The sequence below is a fragment of the Sapajus apella genome, unplaced genomic scaffold (assembly GCF_009761245.1).
Source record: "Sapajus apella isolate SASKATOON/1434 unplaced genomic scaffold, GSC_monkey_1.0 scaffold76, whole genome shotgun sequence".
NCBI lineage: Eukaryota > Metazoa > Chordata > Mammalia > Primates > Cebidae > Sapajus > Sapajus apella.
In genome coordinates, this window is record NW_022437016.1 from 6,737,490 (window position 1) to 6,751,929 (window position 14,440).

Below are 14,440 nucleotides of genomic sequence, written 5' to 3' on the forward strand. Positions count from 1 at the left end.
GCACCATTGCACTCCAGCCTGGGCAACTGAGCGAAACTCCATCTCAAAAAGAATTAAATAAATAAAAATAAATAGATAAAATAAAGCTAGGGAAACTAAAAAACAGAGTGGCTAAGTAACTTGCCCAAGGAGCAGCCTAGCTCTCAAGTCGAAGTGGGAAACTTCCTTAACCCTCAATTGCCTAAGGAAGCTCCAGGGTACCCACACCAAACTGAGTCATCTCTTCTTTGGACTCAATCCCCTCAGTTTTCTCAATTCAAAAGACCTAGTTTCCAGACCCTTTTAACTTGGTCACACTCTAGTTTGTCACATTTTCATGTTTTTCTTAAAATGAGTTGTGCAGAATGAAACAAAGGAACATTTCAGAAGTGGTTACATCTGTGCAGCACCATAGGGACTAATGGCTCCAGCATTCTGGAGATTCCTTCTGCTACTGATGCACCTAAAGGCACAGTTCCATTTTTAGTAACCAAGTCAGTCCTCCTAGCTCATCAAATCTTAGAATGTAAGTATCAAAAGAGATATTCAAATGCTAAACTAGGCTACCATCTTGAACTTGGGGGCCAATGAAACACTCTATGAAAATACTAATGGTACCAAAATAGCTCTGTACAACTCAGTTGTACAATAGACTTTTTGAGCCTTAAGGCTGAGCTTTGCCAGTCTTTTGAGTCAAAGGCATCAGGCATTTCTGTGGCTGCTTGTGGAGACTTCTGTCAGAAGCCTCTCCAGCTGGAATCTCCAAGGCATTATAGCTTCAAAAAGCACAGAGGTGGCTCATATATTTGGGGTGAATCCACAGATGAATTTGAAAACTTAGAAATGCTTAATTCATTTTGCTTTTCAAAGTTAAAAACACACACACACATTCAAAGGTTTTAGCCAGGCACAAATGAATCACCAGCAACTCAGTATGTATTCTGCAGCAAAAGTCAACAACTTAAGTTGCTCCTTTAAACTCTGCAAATATTTTAGGATTTCAAAATTCAGGGTAGATTTCTCATGGAATTCCTGTCTGAAATTTCTTAAGGTAATTTCTGTATTTTTGATTATGTAAGTTATTTAAAATTACATTGGGTTTAAGTTGATCTCATTTTCTCTGGATCTAGCCTACTATTACAAAAATTATGATATTAGGAACAAGGCAAGAAAGAAGATAAGCAGTTAGCAAAAGTCACTTGAGAGGGCTAATGATCTTAAGGACAGTCCAGGGCTTAGGGATTTAGGAAGGGTAGAATCTCTTATTTATGGTTTTGGTTAATCCTAATTTCAATTCAACCTGGTGACTTGGATACTAGTGGGATAAAATCAAAGCAGTATTTTCACCCACATTATTTCATCATGTTTCATAATTACCTGTTGATATATTCCCAAAACACAACGATCACAGTTGAGACAACCAGCATTGACAGAATTACTTTTCCTTTGACATTCATTATTTTCTCCTAGGAAAAAAGGAGGGGGAAACAGATTAACTAAATGAACTTCAGAGAAGGATATGGTTTTTAAAAAATGCTTTTACCTAATTCTTTCTTTTTATTATTATTATACTTTAAGTTCTGGGATACATGTGCAGAATGTGCAGGTTTGTTACATAGGTATACACGTGCCATGGTGGTGCACCCATCAACTTATCATCTACATTAGATATTTCTCCTAATGCTATCCCTCCCCTAGCCCTTCTGACAGGCCCCGGTGTGTGATGCTCCCTCCCTGTGTCCATGTGATCTCATTGTTCAACTTCCACTTATGGGTAGAATATGTGGTATTTGGCTTTCTGTTCCTGTGTTAGTTTGCTGAGAATGATGGTTTCTAGTTTCATCCATATCCCTGCAAAGGACATGAATTCATCCTTTTTTCTGGCTGCATAGTATTCCATGGCATATATGTGCCACATTTTCTTTATCCAGTGTATCACTGATGAACATTTGGGTTGGTTCCAAGTCTTTGCTATTGTGAATAGTGCTGCAATAAACATACGTGTGCACATTATTTGATAGTACAATGATTTATAATCCTTTGGTATACACCCAGTAATGGGATTGCTGGGTCAAATAGTATTTCTGGTTCTAGATCCTTGAGGAATCACCACACTGTCTTCCACAATGATTGAAGTAATTTATACTCCCACCTAATTCTTTCTAAAAGGATACATTTGGGAAGAAATAACTAGAGCTGAGGAGTCTGTTCTACCTGAAATTGCATAGACCTGCAGTGGCAGATCAGGCCAATTTGATTAATAGAGGAGGCTGCCTGCATTGGGAAGGGTGCTAAGGCCACACTGGGGCTCAGAGGGAAGGTATCCCTACCTGCCATGGATGTAGGAGACAGTGGGAGTAGCCATACATGGTTCCCAGGGACTCCTGTAGCCTCCCAAGGCTGATCGCCCCACCTTTCATCTCATGGTTGTGAGGAGCCATCCTATCCCCAAGCTCCATGCCCTTGGCATACTGATAAAACATTCTCTTACTCAGAGGGGAAAATGACCCTGAGTTTATAAACTAGGCCTCACCCACTTCCCAGCTACCCCCAGCATAGCCCCATCACACTCACAGGCAAGCAAAAAATTGGTGCACAGCAGGTGCATAGACATTTCCTGATCACTGCATGAAATTGCTTAAAAAAGCAGGGGTGCTATGTGAAGAACAACAGGCTGGGAGTACGTTAATGTGGGGTGATCAGGGAAGGCTCACTGTGGAGGTTAAAAGTAAAGCCAAGTCCCAAGGGATAAAGATGGATGGAAAAGGATGAAAAGCACCACAAGAAGGAAGAGACTATTTTGGGAGCAGCATCTGTAACAGGCTGACGGGAGAAAAAACTTAAACAGACAGCATTAAAGAAGAAAAATACTCTCACCTCAGCATGGCTGGATCAAAGAAGGAGTGCTAGTTGGCAACAGGATGGTGGACAGGGCAAATAGACCATGAAAGGCATGGGCAGGAGGGGAGGGAGCCACAAGCACCTCAGAAGCCAGGGAATAACTGGATCCAATTTCATGCAGAGATGCCTGCCCATATGCCAGGGTGTGGAGGGTAGATCAGAGCTGACAGCAGAGTGGAGAGTGAGGTGGCAGACGATTCTGATGGCCAAAACGAAAGGGTGACTGTATTGCATACATGTTTTTTATCGGCTATACGTTATGATGTTTTCACATCTTCAAAAACCTTTCTAGCTGGGGAGATAATGCCCCCTTCTAAGACTAGACAGTTTTTAGAGATAGCAAAGGCTCAGTAAGAAGCATGCCTTTGATAGACAAACAAACCGATCCTGAGCTGTAGATCTTCACCCACCCTGCATACCCTAGGAGGCAATATGACTTGGCCTTAATCATCCCATCAGGGCCAGGTACCAGACAACTAGGGGCCACCCTGAGAGCTTAAAGCCCTCTGAAATTACTCAAACTAGTCCATCCTAAACTGTTCACCCCACCCTGCCTTTCCCATGGAAACCCCAATCAGGTCTCTGGCCTCAGTCTTCCCCTTGCTCCCTGTCTTCTGTCTCCTGACCACCCTTATGTCTTTCCCACGTGGTCCCGTGTGGTGTGCTGTGCCTCCCGTCTTTGGGACCTGTGCGCATAATAAACATTGTTTCTTCCTGAGCCTTTCCTGTGTCTTCTCCTCTTGTGATCACACTGGACTGACCATCAGATAAAATACAGAACAGTGGCGTGTGTTAAAAAGGAGGTAGAGAGCCTGGAGCGCTGGCTCAAGCCTGTAATCCCAGCACTTTAGGAGGCCAAGGTGGGCGGATCACCTGAGGTTGGGAGTTTGAGAGCAGGCCAACCAATATGGAGAAACCCCATCACTACTAAAAATACAAAATTAGCCAGGCGTGGTGGCACTTGCCTGTAATCCCAGCTACTTGGGAGGCTGAGGCAGGAGAATCACTTGAACCCAGAAGGTGGAGGTTGTGGTGAGCCGAGATGGCACCATTGCACTCCAGTCTGGGCAAAAAGAGTGGAAAAAAAAAAAAAAAGGAGGTAGAGAGATGGAAAGTGGTAGAATAATCAAAATATACTTTGGCAGCCAGGCGCAGTGGCTCATGCCTGTAATCCTAGCACTTTAGGAGGCCAAGGCTGGGGGATCACATGAGGTCAGGAGTTCAAGACCAGCCTGGCCAACATGGTAAAACTCTGTCTCTACAAAAAATACAAAAATTAGTCAGGCGTGGTGGCAGGTGCCTGTAATCCCAGCTACTCAGGAGGCTGAGGCACGAGAATCGTTTGAACCCAGGAGACAGAGGTTGCAGTAAGCTGAGATCGCACCATTGCACTCCAGCCTGGTGGACAAGAGCAAGACTGAGTCTACACACACACACACACACACACACACACACACACACACACGCACCTTGGCAAGAGGATTGATAGGATTTGGCTGGTTATGTAGGTGTCAGAGACAAGGGAGAGGAAAGAAGCAAGGCTTCTGTCTAAGCAGCCAGGTGGACAATTGTAGCATTTTCTGAGATGGGTTGGATGGAAGAGGAAATGGTCTGAGGGATAAGAATCATGAGTTATCACTAGGACATGTTAATTTTGAGGTGTCTACACACCCCTAAATAGAGATGATAGGCAAATGGACATTCAAGTCTGAAGTTCAACAGAGATGTGGGCTAGACATGCAATCAGAAGAGTTGTCCACATATGGAAGGTAGTTAATGTGAAGGAAATGAATGAGGCTGAAGCTGCCTTTGCAAAATTATAGCTAAACAAATTATGACAGTGAAAGGCATCAGACCTAACCAATTCCATCTTGCTTCTAACTTTTAAACTGTCATCCCATTCCTGGGCGTAGGCTCAACTAGCCTTGGGAAGGAATTTAGTTTATAGTTTAAATCATAGCCCTTCCCAAAAGCTAAACTGTTCTTGTAAAACGAATGAAAGGCCACCAGCCACCAAGTTAGAATGAGAGAGGCTGGAATTCTAAATATTACCAGACATTATTCCAGAGGTTATGAGATTTTCGGGGAGACTGATTTGAGTTATAGTAAAACTTTGGTCTCTTGCACAGCCTGTTGTGTGAATTACTGTTTATCTTTTGCACTTCCCACGTCTTGATAAATCAGCTCTGTCTAGGCAGCAGGCAAGGTGAACCCCTTGGGCAGTTACAAGGTTACCTTGTGAGAGAATGTAGAGAGAGGAAAAGGAAAGAAGCTGGCCTTGGTCTGAAGCCTGAAAATGTCAACGTTTTGAAGTAGGATAGAGAAGGAGAAGCCCAGGAAGGAGGAAGAAAACCAAGACAGTGGACCTCTGGAAGCTAAGAGGAGACAGTGGCCAGCCACACACCAAATGTCATTGCTTTGTGAAGCCACATCCCACCCCCATCCAACCACCAGCTGAGATCCCCTTCTCTCCTTGGGCTCACCCTGTCTCTATTCACCTTGCTATACATGTTGTTTTTGGAAGTAGCTCTGCCTCCAGTATCAGTCTGTGAGCTTCCTGAGGGCAGGAGTTGGGTTTTATTCAACCCTGAATCCCCAGTGCCTCATGGAGAGCAGACGAGGCACTCCTTTAATGTTTGCTAAGTGAATTAAATCTAATAAGAAAGATACTTAAACTTGTCCCCTCTGGACACAGGTCATTTTCCAATTCTTTTCAAAGAGATTTCTTAGATGATTCTAGTCTCAGATCTCATATCTTACAAACGCTTTATTATTAAATCCAGTTTAAAAAAAGAAAGAATGGGATCTTCAGAAAGTGAGCTCTGTTTGGAAACAAAAAAGCCAGGGCTAAATTCAATGTCATAACCCAACCTCCAGCTTTCCATACAACCATAATGGGCAGTATTCCAGAGACCCTGAGATGACGACGGGCTTGCTGGGTAAACCTCAGTCTCAGGCCTCTTCCCTCTAGGTGCCATGTGATCCAGCACATACAGCCCCAGGCCTGTGGCAAGGTCAGAAAAAGCAGATGGCTGTAGGCAACTCATCCCCATTGCTGAAAAAAGCCATTAGAGTCTGCATCCAAAGCACCAGCATTGAGTGCTGGAATAATCTTGGTTTTTGGGTGCAAAAACCTAAGGCTGTGGCCACCTCTCTGTTCTAATGTCCTCGCTTCCAGAGAAGTGTGGATGGTGGTAGCCACAAACTTTGGAATGATGTGGGGTTGTGAGTCTCAACTTTGACAAATGAAGCTGGGTAACCCTGAGCAGTGGCCCACATCCACAACTCCAGAAATCTCTGGAAATCAAACATCTTTTTGTAATTCAATTGGCATCAAGGCCCTAACTGACATGAGGCCATTTATAATCTTTATCCCACTGGGTGAGACTGTTTAAACATTTCTTTGCATAAATATTGATGCATTTTTATTATGCAGTGCTGCTACACTGGGCATGTTATATAATCTATGATACATAATCTATGTCCAAAACATTCTGAATTCCAACACATCTGGCCCCAGGGTTTCAGATAAGAGATTGTGGATGTCTGCTAGATCGCATTAAATTAATAGTGATGATTACAAGAGATAATGTCCATAAAATACTTAGCACTGTGCCTGGCAGAGTGTAAATGCTCAAAAAAAAAAAAAAAAAAAAAAAAAAAAAAGGCCCACTAGTTCTTATTACTGATATACTGATATTCATAAAATAGGCTGTCAGGAGGATCCAGTGAGATAACACTGCCTGGTACTTAGAAAGTGCTCAAAACAGATCTGAAGGAAAGAAAGGAGGGATTTGGAATAAGAACATGTTATACAATGCAGTGAAAATACATGCAAATGAGGGACTCTAAAGGTTTACCCATCTGTTCTGTGTTGCAGCCTGATTAAGGACGCCTCAGAAGTGGGATGTAGGCACTGCTACAACCCCCTGTGTGTGCCCTGGAGGCAACAGAGAAGGTGGCTCTGTGTCCCAAGCCTTGCCAACACCACCTGCTGAGGATCAAACGCAAATTGTCTCCCAGTTGTGAGAAGCCTTAAGTAGATAAGTGTGAAAATTCTCACGGTTGAAAATATTGGCACTTACATCAGGGATAGCCCAAATCAGACATACCTTCAAATCTCCTCTCCAAATACACAGGTGTTTGTGATTTTTTTTATTCCAAAAATTAGCATCAGAAGCAACTCTCCAAGCCCATTTCTTTTTGGATCTCATACATGGCTTGAATCTGCCTGCTTTTTTGCTGTGGCCAATCGTCACTCTTGTTTAAGATTTACAATGGGATGGCCAGGTGCCTTGACTCACACCTGTAAACACAGCACTTTGGAAGGCAGGGGCAAGCGGATCACTTGAGGTAGGGAGTTCGAGACCAGCCTGGCCAACATGGCGAAACCCCATCTCTACTAAAAATACAAAAATTAGCTGGGCCTTGTAATCCTAGCCACTTGAGAGGATGAAGCAGGAGAATCATTTAAACCTGGGAGGCGGAGGTTGCAGTGAGCCTAGATTGCACCATTGTACTCCAGCCTGGGTGACAGAGTGAGACTCTGCCTCAAAAAAAAAAAAAAAAAAAAAAAAACACTTATAACTGGAAGCTGTCCGAATAGCCAATTTTGCATCCTTTACAAAAGCACTACAAATGGGCGGTAACATGCTTCCTGGAATCTGGAATCCAAGCCTCCAGGGAGGAAGGTTGGCAGGGTGGCCAATGGGTCTTTTAAAAACATTTTTATTTTTCTCTCTGGACAAAAAATGAGGCGTTTGGCAGCCAATGTGGTGTAAAAGTCCTTCCCTTATGTGTTTGTCTCTCTGAATTTTCTGAGCTCTGTAATTCTGAAGATTGGTGGTTGACTGTCCTACCCACCAGTAAGAAACATGGGTTTGGGTCAGGCACGGTAGCTCATGCTTGTAATCCCAGCACTTTGGGAGGCCAAGGTGGGTGGACTGCTTGAGCCCAGGAGTTCAAGAGCAGCTTGGGCAACATGGGGAAACTTCCTCTCTACAAAAAGTAACCGGGCGTGATGGTGCACATGTGTGGTCCCAGCTACTCAGGAAGATGAGGTAGGAGGAACACCAGAGCCTGGGAAGGTCCAGGCTACAGTGAGCCATGATTGAGGCACTGTACTCCAGTCTGGGTGACAGAGTGAGATCCTGCATCAACCAAAAAAAAAAAAAAGGAAAGGAAAGAAATGTGGGTTTGTTTTTAAATTCTCCTTTCAAGGGCTGGGGCACAGAATTAGGATCTGCCAAGTATTAACACCCTGTCTTAAGTGGGAGAGTGGAACCATGATGTCCCCTGGGTCCCACGCCTTAGAGGACTGGGTGAACTTGGACAGCCCCAACTGCACAGCCTGCAGTGGTCCAGAGCCCTCCTGCCATCTCTCAGACCTTCTGCCCTAATACTTGTGTACTTTCTCTCTGAACCCATCCTATGGCCCCAGGCCATTTGTAGAACTCAGTTAACCAGAACTCAGCACCTGCACTGCTTCCCAAATGCAGCCACTCTCACCCCCATTCCTGGAACGTGTGCAGATTATGCTAAGAATGTAGAGGCATTTTGCAAGGCAGGGTCACTTTGTATAGCCTGTCATTTCTCCACCTTCCTCACTCCACCCTCACCCTCCTCCTTTTCTGCTTCTGTTTCCCTGGAGTGTCAGACAGACTTTTCCATATGGCCCATAAATGAATTCTTCCCTACCACCCACCTCCAGTCCTTCTCACACAGAACAACACACACACACACCCTCAGAGAATCTCACAGTTCCGCCCCAGTTGGGCGAAGTCAAGGTGTTCCTTCCAAACAGAATACCACTCTGAAAGGAATTCTAGCAGACCCTGTTTTCTCCATCTCATGCCAGGGGAAAAGGTAAACCTCTCAGCTGAATGGCCGTGCACTCAGAGGCCATGGAAAAGCCATTATCTCGGAGAGCAGGAATCCAGCAGGGTGAAAGTGGTGGCAGGGGAAACCAAGCCTTCCCCGCAGGCTCCACCTCTTTGTAGGCTAAAGAATTCTCCTCTGAGCCTGAGATTCCTACACCAGGCCCTTAGAACCCACCCCTCCTCCCTCTTGAGCCTTAATCAGTTTCAGGCTATTGTGATGGGTCCAGACTGGCATGGGCCCTGGCTTCCAGTAGGTGCATCCCAAGTGTCAGAGCCGTTTGAACCACAGCAATGCCATCTTGAATGGGAGCTGGGTAAAATAAGGCTGAGACCCACTGGGCTGCATTCCCAGACGGTTAAGGCATTCTAAGTCACAGGATAAGTCAGGAAATCACCACGAGATACAGGACATAAAGACCTTGCTGATAAAACAGGTTGCAGTAAAGAAGCCAGTTAAAACCCACCAAAACCAAGATGGCGATGAGACTGACCTCTGATTGTCCTCACTGCTACACTCCCACCAGCACCATGTCAGTTTACAAATGCCACAGCAACATCAGGAAGTTACCCTATGTGGTCTCAAAAGGGGAGCCATGAATAATCCACCCCTTGTTTAGCATATAATCAAGAAATAACCATAACAATGGGCAACCAGCAGCCCTCAGGGCTGCTCTGCCTATGGAGTAGCCTTTCTCTTATTCCTCTACTTTCCTTATAAATTTGCTTTCACTTTACAGATTTGCCCTCAATTCTCTCGAGTAAGATCCAAGAACCCTCTCTTGGGGTCTGAATCCAGACCCCTTTCCTGTAACACAAGTGTTTGGGGTGAACAAATGAGTAAGGAGAGCTCTGAGGCGCTCCTTCTGCTCTGCCACGAATTCATCAACAAACATGGAACTAGGCTACTGTGCACCAGATGTTTTCTGGGGAGATGCTTTAGTGAACAAGATTATCATAGAGCTTCTGTTCCAATGGGAGTCAAGAGACTCAACAGGATATATAATGTCAGGTAGTGACAGTGTTGCCAAGAGAAGGAAAACAGGTGAGGGGATGGGGAAGGATGCAGTAATTAACTGGGTGTTAATGACCTTGGACAGGACTCTAGTCTTTAGTCCTCCATATCCTTGATTATAAAGGAGAGTGTTCAGCTCCAGCATTCCAGGTAAAAATTAGGTGAAGTACAAAGACTCTTAAATCAGCAGAGTCCTAGATGTACACCTTGAGCAAGCTACTTTAACTCTCTGAGCCTCTATTTCCACATACAAAGTGGAGATTCTAACACCCTCCTCAAAGGGTTCTTGTAAGCACACTGTGCCCACGGGCTGTTAATGCCCATGGTCTGTTAATGCTCCACACACAGTACCTATATTAATGACAATGCTTTTTAATGGGAGAGATTCAGGAATGCATAGCTCAGGGCTTGGTGTGAAAGCAAGGCTGTGAGTTCATCTGAGAGAGGAATCTTGATGGGCAGCACCTCTCAAAACTGTCAGGGGCAAGTCCACACTCCATGTGCTGTGTTAAAGACAGCTCCACACCCCACTCTACCCCGGAAACACAGCTCTGACCAGACCGGCTGCTCCCACATTCGCATCCCACCCTGCCCCGGCCTTGCCCTGGCCCTGCCCCACCCCTGCCCCCAGCCTTGTCACAGTCCTGTGGGTCAGCCCCACTGCCAACAAAGGGCCAGCTTTCTAAACTGGGGTCACAAATTTTTCTGGCTTTAGTCTCCTCATCCCTGAAACAAGTCCTTTGGAGCTAAGATTCTCCAGTAGGCTTCTCTGATGGACCCAGAATATGGATGAGAAATCAGCCTCAAGGCTGGAAACCTTGTGGTTTCAAGAGGGCATTTCTTTTAGCCACATAGAGCTCACCCTGCTGCAGTGACCTACGCAGGCTCCTTAGTGTGATGATCAAATGATAGGATTCATCAACTATCACTTCTCAGTCTTTGGCTTGGATCATGCAGAGGAACCACCAACCAATGTGCATTGAGTGCAGAGGCTGACTTACCAGGAGCTGATGAGGCTCAGGTGTCAGGGTACTCACGTGCACAGACCCCCTTGCAAGACAGGGCCTGATTTCCCATTAGGGTGGGCATGAGAAAGCTCAAACCTTCTCAGGGATAAAGTGTGCTGCCTACCTGTGGGAGTGAGTCTCTAGCCTCAGTGCCTGTCCAGGGCTGCAGGCTGAGCTGCAGGGCTGACCCATTAGTCAGCTGGGGGGCTACGCACCCAGTAGGTCCCAGGAACAACCTGTCCCAGGTGAAGGTTGTTGAGCACCTGGGCCCCTTTTCCTTCGGCCTCAAGGAGAAGATGAACTGCACACTGCTCTCCCAGCTCCCTGGTCAGGGGTCACTAGGATCCAGGTCTCACAGACACCTCATGTTCCATCCGAGACCCAGGTCCAGCCCCCTCACTGTGCCTAGCAAGGATCCAGGGCTGAGTTTTCTCATGATCTGGCTGAAGCCACCTGAGAAACTGTCAAAAAACTTACAGATGTGGCATCGCCAATAATAAGTGGGGAAGCTAAAAGAAACTCCCCTAAACTCTCAGGTATAAAAAGGTCCCATTGATTAACCATGCCACAGGAAAAACTGATTATCTTTCTTTTGTGTTTTAATTGGAAATGATACTAGAAAACTGTTGTCAGATAACATGGCAATCAAACAGCATGTAGCCAAAACATGACAGGGGCATCTGGCAGTTAAGTAATGCTAATCATTTTTGTATTATTTTTACATCATCTTATTATGTCGTCATTTTCTGGATTTTGTTATATTTGGAGTGTTTGTCAGTCTTTGTTATTTGTTGTGGTGTCTCTTCTCATATTCCAGATATTTATTTATTTACTTCCATTTATAACATTGTATTTGCAACTTTGCATTCTTTTTCTTAAAGAGGGCTCCCCAGATGGAATCAGCTTCAAGCCCTGCAATGCCTGGATTTTCCACAGTCAACCCAGGCCAGGCCAGGCCCCGGGCTAAACCCCTTTTCAGAAGTCTCTTAGTTAAGCCTCATGACAACCCTGTGAAGTTACTCTATTGTTATCCCCATTTTACAGATATAAAAACAGAGGCTCAGAGGCCGGGCGCGGTGGCTCATGCCTGTAATCCCAGCACTTTGGAAGGCCGAGGCGGGCAGATCACGAGGTCAGGAGATTGAGACCATTCCAGCCAACATGGTGAAACCCCATCTCTACTAAAAATACAAAAAAGTTAGCTAGGTGTGGTGGCATGTGCCTGTAATCCCAGCTACTTGGGAGGCTGAGGCAGGAGAATCACTTGAAGCAGGGAGTCGGAGGTTGCAGTAAGCCAAGAATGTGCCACTGCACTCCAGCCTGATGACAGAGGGAGACTCCGTCTCAAAAAAAACAAAACAAAAAAACCCCAGAGGCTCAGAAAGGTGAAGTAACTTGCCCAGTGTCACACAGCATAAAATGGTGGATTTAGGCTTCAAATCCAGGGAGGTTGCAGTGAGCCAAGATCACACCACTGCACTCCAGCCTGGGCAACAAAAGCGAGACTCCATCTCAAATAAATAAATAAATAAATAAATAATAAAATGCAGAACCCCCTGCCTCCCAGCCCCAGCCCTTAGCATAGGGATGGTGCTGGGCCTAAGGAGGGAGAACGCCGCCTTATCCTAAAACCTCAGTGAGCTGCTGGGTCTTACCAGGCAAGGCTCCCATGATGCAATTCACAAGGAAGCGGGGGAAGTGCATGGAAGTTTGTCTTCAGTTATGTTTTTCATTATAAGGGTCAGAGTAAACGGACACAGGAAAATAAGAGACAGGTCTGAGACTAAATACACAGCCCACTATCGCTCCAGCCATCTCAAACGGAACAACCTGTTCTCTGAAGTATATCTCATAGTGCTTTCTCTCAAATCCCCTTTGGGAAATCTAAAGGCTGGATCCGGCCAGCTTTTCCACCCTGCCTGGTCTAGAAATCACTGTGCAAGGATTTTTCCCAGAGAACCAAAGTAAGATAAATGAAAGGTGCTACACAATCCTGAGCGGGCTCTGCCTCCATCCATAACTTCACCCCTGGGCCCCAAGACTCACCCCCTGCCCCTGTATTAACACCCTAAATCCTGCAGGAAAAACTCCAAGCGGCTGATGGCTGCAACCCTGTGAGGTCCTGGCAGGCAGAGCAAGATAAAGCTGAACTTACAGTGTAAGTCCCTGAGCCAGCATCCTGCTTCCAGATCCACTGCTGGAGAGAGAAGGACTTTGTCCTCTTCCAAAACTACTGAGGGGACCAGAGAGTGTTTAGGGGGATCCACCCATGACCCCAGCATGGCAGAAGCAAATCATTTCACCATCTCACATACCTCATCGTCTGCTGCTTTCACGCCAGAGTAAAAGGCAAAACAGCAAAGTTCTTTTGAGCTCGCTTCTGCAGGAGAAGGCAGGACTCAGGAAGGGAAGGTGCTGGTTTCAACTCCTGTCAAAAGAATAAACAGCTGCTTCAGGAGTTGGGGAGTAGACAGTGCCCTCAGCTGCCCAGGGCTTTGTTCCTTGCAGGCCTTGGGAAATGGGCTGTTTATCAGGCCTGTTGACCCCGAGCTGCGTGCCAAGGCAGAAATGTTCCTCTCTGGATCTATGAGCAGCCCGGCCTCTCTGCCAAGTAAAACCATGGTCCAAACTGGGCCTACTATGGGAGGAGGAAAGGCCACCACCCACCCTTGAGAGGGACACCCGGGGGGCTCACATCACACTGCTGGATAAAAATGGGAACCATTCCGGACCCAAACAACCTCAAGTGACTGCTCCTAGACCAGCCAGTGGGGAAGTTACACACACACACATACACACACACACACACACACACACACACACACACACACACACACACCCAGAGGGAAATGGATAAAAGGCTATCTTGAGAGTCCTCAAGACTCATGGAAATTCTATCTAAACGTTTCTCAAAGTTAAGTCCTTCCTCTACATCCTCTAGGCTTCAGAAGTCGCTGTCTGATTTGAACATTGCATTTTTATAGAATGTTACAGGATGTCCCACATCGCAAACCACACTACAAGAATTTTAAAAGGTCACCGAGGCTCAACTCTGCACTTTAGTTGAATAATGCTTAACCCTTCCCACACCCACCTCCTGCTTCCAAAACAGAATCTTCCAGCTGGAAGGGACCTATGGGCAGTGGATTTTCAAATGTCGAAACAGCTAAAACTTTTTCAAAAAGTAAATAAGTCATTCTCAGAACCCCCACGACCTGAAACAGAACACACAGAGCCCTTTGGCTGAAGCAGGGAAATGACGCTCAAATCTCCTTCCTCATCCTCTCACATGGCTGAGACACCTCTGGGGAGTACAGTCTGGAAACCCCAGACTGAAGACAGGGCACCAAAGCCAAAGCCAGACAGGAAGGAGTCAAGGACTGCCCTCCACCCCCCGCAGCACTCAGCAGCGTCTAATCCAGCCTCTTCCTCCCATTCCCCAGAAGGAAATTTCACAGCTTCTGCCTCTTGGGCATGAGTTAGTTGGCCACAACCTTTAGGGTCCAGAAGTTCTTCCTAACACCTTGCTTAAATCCTTCCTGGGTATCTATTTAAGCCAAACAGGTGCACACCCTCCAATCCTGTTGTTCTGCTCCCAACTCCACACCCAAAAGAATGTGTGTGGATGTTCACCAAGGCACATGCATTAGAATATTCATAGC

General features: G+C 45.9%; 1 protein-coding gene across 4 annotated transcripts in view; it reads right to left on the reverse strand.

The window, feature by feature from the left end:
• The window catches only part of LOC116532386 (N-acetyllactosaminide alpha-1,3-galactosyltransferase), a 100,323-nt gene that overhangs the window by 19,531 nt on the left and 66,352 nt on the right, over positions 1-14,440 (reverse strand). For all 4 annotated transcript variants that reach the window (XM_032251497.1, XM_032251498.1, XM_032251495.1 and 1 more), the window contains exons 2-3: positions 13,094-13,206; positions 1,357-1,445 (exon numbers count right to left, since the gene is read on the reverse strand). In XM_032251497.1, coding sequence (XP_032107388.1) covers positions 1,357-1,436 — 80 coding nt within the window. In that variant the 5' untranslated portion in view covers positions 1,437-1,445; positions 13,094-13,206. The remainder of the gene's footprint in view (positions 1-1,356; positions 1,446-13,093; positions 13,207-14,440) is intronic.